Source organism: Triticum aestivum, chromosome 6A (assembly GCF_018294505.1).
Source record: "Triticum aestivum cultivar Chinese Spring chromosome 6A, IWGSC CS RefSeq v2.1, whole genome shotgun sequence".
NCBI lineage: Eukaryota > Viridiplantae > Streptophyta > Magnoliopsida > Poales > Poaceae > Triticum > Triticum aestivum.
The window spans coordinates 516,275,083-516,279,321 of NC_057809.1; the positions used below are offsets into that span (position 1 = coordinate 516,275,083).

The 4,239-nt window shown below is 48.2% G+C and overlaps 1 protein-coding gene across 1 annotated transcript in view; it reads left to right on the forward strand.

Moving 5' to 3' along the window:
- Positions 1–2,448: 2,448 nt before the first annotated feature.
- Positions 2,449–4,239, forward strand: part of LOC123128208 (PHD finger protein At3g20280) — an 8,354-nt gene continuing 6,563 nt past the window's right edge. The window contains exon 1 of the mRNA XM_044548149.1: positions 2,449–3,027. Within this exon, the coding sequence (XP_044404084.1) occupies positions 2,671–3,027 (357 nt within the window). The 5' untranslated portion in view covers positions 2,449–2,670. The remainder of the gene's footprint in view (positions 3,028–4,239) is intronic.

Below are 4,239 nucleotides of genomic sequence, written 5' to 3' on the forward strand. Positions count from 1 at the left end.
TGGCCCCAGGGGCAGGGGCACTTCTCTCTCTCCCCTGCCTTTCCTTTTTATTTTTTTATTTTTTTTATTTTCAGCAGCTTTTGCATTTTCTTTTTAGCCAAAAATGACTTTGCAGAATTATGCCACTAGCCAAAACATTTTCAAATAATTAAAGTGCACTGCCACAAAAAGGTTGGGAGGCTTTTGGAAAGTTGCCAATTTTATAAATTAAAAAGGGCATTTAATTTATTGCTTAGGTCATTGTTATAAGTAGTTTAGGCCACTTAAACCCTTTGCAAAAATGTTGGTTCACCACCAATATTAGTTCTGGAATATTTGGCACATGATGAACATTTTTGTTTTCATGTTTGAGAAATTTTGCATTTCACTTAGCATTTGAATTTGCATTCAAAGGGTAAGTTGAAAGAAACATGAGATAATAATGATCAGGCACATGTTTAGCAAAAAGATTAACTTAACCCCAGGGGTTACTGTAGCATCATTACACCGGGGTGTTACAGACTCCTACTGGTTCGATAAACCTTGGTTCTTAACTGAAGGAAATACTTTCTACTGTTGTGCTACATCACCCTTCCACTTCGGAGAAATCCAACAACTCCATCGTGAGTGGCACCTTCCAGAAGAGAAACCAAGCCCATTGTTTGTTGTCTGCCAAACGGAAATTGTCCTCCTCCAGTGGCGCAACACGATGAAAGGGGAGAGAGGGGACAACGTAACGACTACTGTATTGCGTGAGCCTCCATGCATAATGACATAGGCATGGTTTTATCAACTTGTACACGAGTGCCCGACCTTGAAAGGGTCTTGGAGGACGAAATTTCCACACCACAATAAAAATGCCAATTCACAAAGCCTTTGAAACCGAGTCAGAGGTTATTTTATCTGGTTCCTCTCCCTTAAAATGTTATTCCATGAGAAATAAACAAACAAGGGTACTTGAAGGAGGTTAAATATATGTTTGATCCAATTATTTTTCAGTCGAGCGATAAAAATCCTATTTTATGAGTGCATCTGCTTTATGAGCTATCCCTCGGATTGGGATAATGCCATCTATTTGGTTTGGGGATAAGAGGGATGTGGAAGGTTGGGGTATCCAATATTCCTAAAATATCCCTGAAACAGTGGTCGAGCGGAGCTGACAAAATGTGCAGGATGGAGCGAACCACACCCACTCGCTCAATTACCTCCTACCCTCCACTAAAGCAGATCAAAGCCCTCCCCCGTTCCTTCTGTCTGATGACTCAATTACCATGCCCCTCTCGATCTCTCCAGATCTGACCTCCTCCGACCCTCCCATCTTGATTTCTCCTGACATGGCACCCCCCGAGTTGGAACAATGGACAACGGCTAGATCAAGGTACACCGCCCATCTCATTTTTTCTCCCATATATCCTCGCTCCCTCCCTCCCCCATCTATCTCTTGCAAACGGGCGCACGCCGGTGATGTCTTTGACGTTGGGCGGCGGCGCGGGATAGATGACTATGCCAAGAACACTTTTGGTAAATCTAATATCCCGTGTAATTGAGCTATTTTTGGCAATCTCAACATTGTGTGCATGAACACGGTATAATGAGTTGATTTGGAAAACAGATCTGAAATAATGAGTGCACCAAGTTCATGTCGGTTGTTTGTTTTGCAGGTGACACCCGATAGGTGGGCAACAATGGTGTAATTTTAATCGTCTTTAAATCCTCGGGCCTGTTTGAGTGAGAAAATCAGAAGAGTTTTTTGAGATATAGGGATCTTCATTTCAGTAGTTAAGCCACCTTGATATTTACTAAACAAAACAATATTATTTCTTTATCAAGGTATCATATATATTTTTTTCTAACAAAGAAAGACTTGATGCTAAACAAGCCAAAGGCTCTAGTTTGACGAGTCCTAGCCCACTATGAGCCCAGGCCTCCTCCAGCTGAGTAGTTTGATAAGGCCATCCCCCAAAGGTATATCTAAATGGCAAATGTTCACTGGGAGGGAGCTCCTAGCGAACGACCTTAAAGTCATTGGATTGTGGTCAAACACATAACATTTTTTCTAGAAGAATTACACTACGCCGCTGGCTTTTCCCCCCTAAACATGACAATTTTCTTTTCATATATGGGAAGTCCCTAAAAAATGCATGGCAATTTTAGTTATTTTGGCATAACAACCGGGTCATTCGCCGGCAATTTCTTCTCAGCGAACGTTCGCCTCGTAAACGGGTTCAAGAAACAAAGGAAAAAGAAACCAGCGTCATCCCAGAAAAGCCAAACCAACGTCATCGACATGACCTTCCAAACCCTCCGCTGTCATCCACGCCGTCCATCTGCCCCCGGACCCGGACCCCGGAGTACCCCACACACCAACCCACCGCACCGCTCCGAGAAATCCCCACGCAGAAGAGAAAGGCTCAGATAAAAAAGCCGACGGAAACTCTGCGTGCTCCGCTGGTGTGGTGCTCGACTAGAAGGGAGTCCCCTCTCTCATCGCCCCCGCCCCGCCTCCCCCGACCGAAACTTCTCCTCCGCTTCGCCCATCTCACCGCCACCCCCACCCCCGTCTAATTGAAGCGCCAAACGGGCGCGCCATTTGAATTCCCCGGGAGCTTCCGCCCCCAGCGCCTCCTCGGGGCGCCCCCTCTGCCGCCCGGCCCGCCTAGGGTTTCGCTCCGGGACCCCCCTCGCGCGGCCATGGGGGACGCCGCGGCGGCGTCGCCCCGCGCGGCGCCGGCGAAGCGGCGGCGCGCGGACGACGGCGCGGGGATGCGGCGGGTGGCGGAGATCGTCATGGTGCTGGCCGCCGCCGGGGAGATGCGGGGCGGGAGGGACCCCACGGCGGCGGAGCGGGCGCTCGCGGCCGAGGCGCGCGAGAGGCTGGCCGCCGCAGTCGCCGGGGGCGCGACCCGGCCCAAGGATCTGTTCCCGGGGGAGGCGGTGCGCGCCGTCGTCGAGGATCTCGGCCTCAACAGGGCCAAGGACCCCGCCGCCATGGGGTTCCGCCCGCCCAAGGCCTCCATCGCCGACAGGCTCTCGCTTACTAAGCGCAAGGTTTGTGGATTCCCGATTCTCGCTTCCTACCAGTTTACTGGCCTTGTGGCGAAGTCGTACTAGTGACCGGAATCGGAGCAATTTGGTGATGTCGATGTCGATGTGAGGCTGCTCGCGTCTATCAAAATTCTGTAGTCTGTATGCTCGTACAAGCACAGGCTATGAGTATTACCATGTGGATGCTGCTTTATGTCTGCTGATTTTTTGATATAGTTCATCTACTCCTGTTGTACTTTAGTTCGATGGATTTTATTTGCTCTTATGAGGATTGGGGGAGGCAGGCTTTTGTCCGAGCGGGGTGCAAGCTTTGCCAATATCTGGCAGTCGTCTCTAATATCTGATATATTCATGATTCTAAGATATGCCAACCAAAAAGGTTCAGTTACCTAAACGGTATTAAAAATCACGCGACAGCAACTAAAATAGCTTAGCAAAAAGCATAACATGTTTGAAGCATCAGTTGCAGAACAGCTGCACGCCAATTGCCTACTCAAGGCTTAAACACTGCTTGTGGTATAGCAATAACATCTTGTCCACTAAACCATCACTATCCTTGTGGTTACAAACTGTGATATCCCAAACCCGATTAGGATCACAACTTCACTGTAGGTAAGATAATTTGGGATACATTGGAGAATTGAGTCTAGAGAGAGAGAGAGAGAGAGAGAGAGAGAGAGATAGACTTGGGGAAGGGGAAGGTCAGAGACAGATACAAGAAATGGAAATAGGGACTGAACTAATTCGAAAACTGAAACTAGCCAAACACCATACAGTCATCCTTATACTCTTGGCTGGTGCCTTCCCTGATTTGGGCTGCAGCCCACCATCACTGTCCGGTCCACTGGACTCTTTCTTTTAAATGAGCGCGTGAGGCTCAAACGCTCCTTCCTGCCTCACTCGCCTGGTCTTCCTTCGTCAGAGTATCATCGCTGACACAAACATCAGGGGCTGCAGAGCTGCACCCCCATTTATCAGACTAGTCCGTCATTGCTCAAGAGCGCTTTCTCCTAAGAATGTTAGAGGGGGGGGGGGATCTGAAACGCTTGAAAAATAACTACAGGAAGAAAACCTGGGGTAGGGATATCTAGCCATTATTATCATTTTACCACGGTAAAGGCTGCAAAGTGCCTTCTATGGTAACATCTACAAACTGATTGGTCCAAATCATAAACCGAGTCGAAGATCCTATGATTCCGGATATTCCAGCACGTG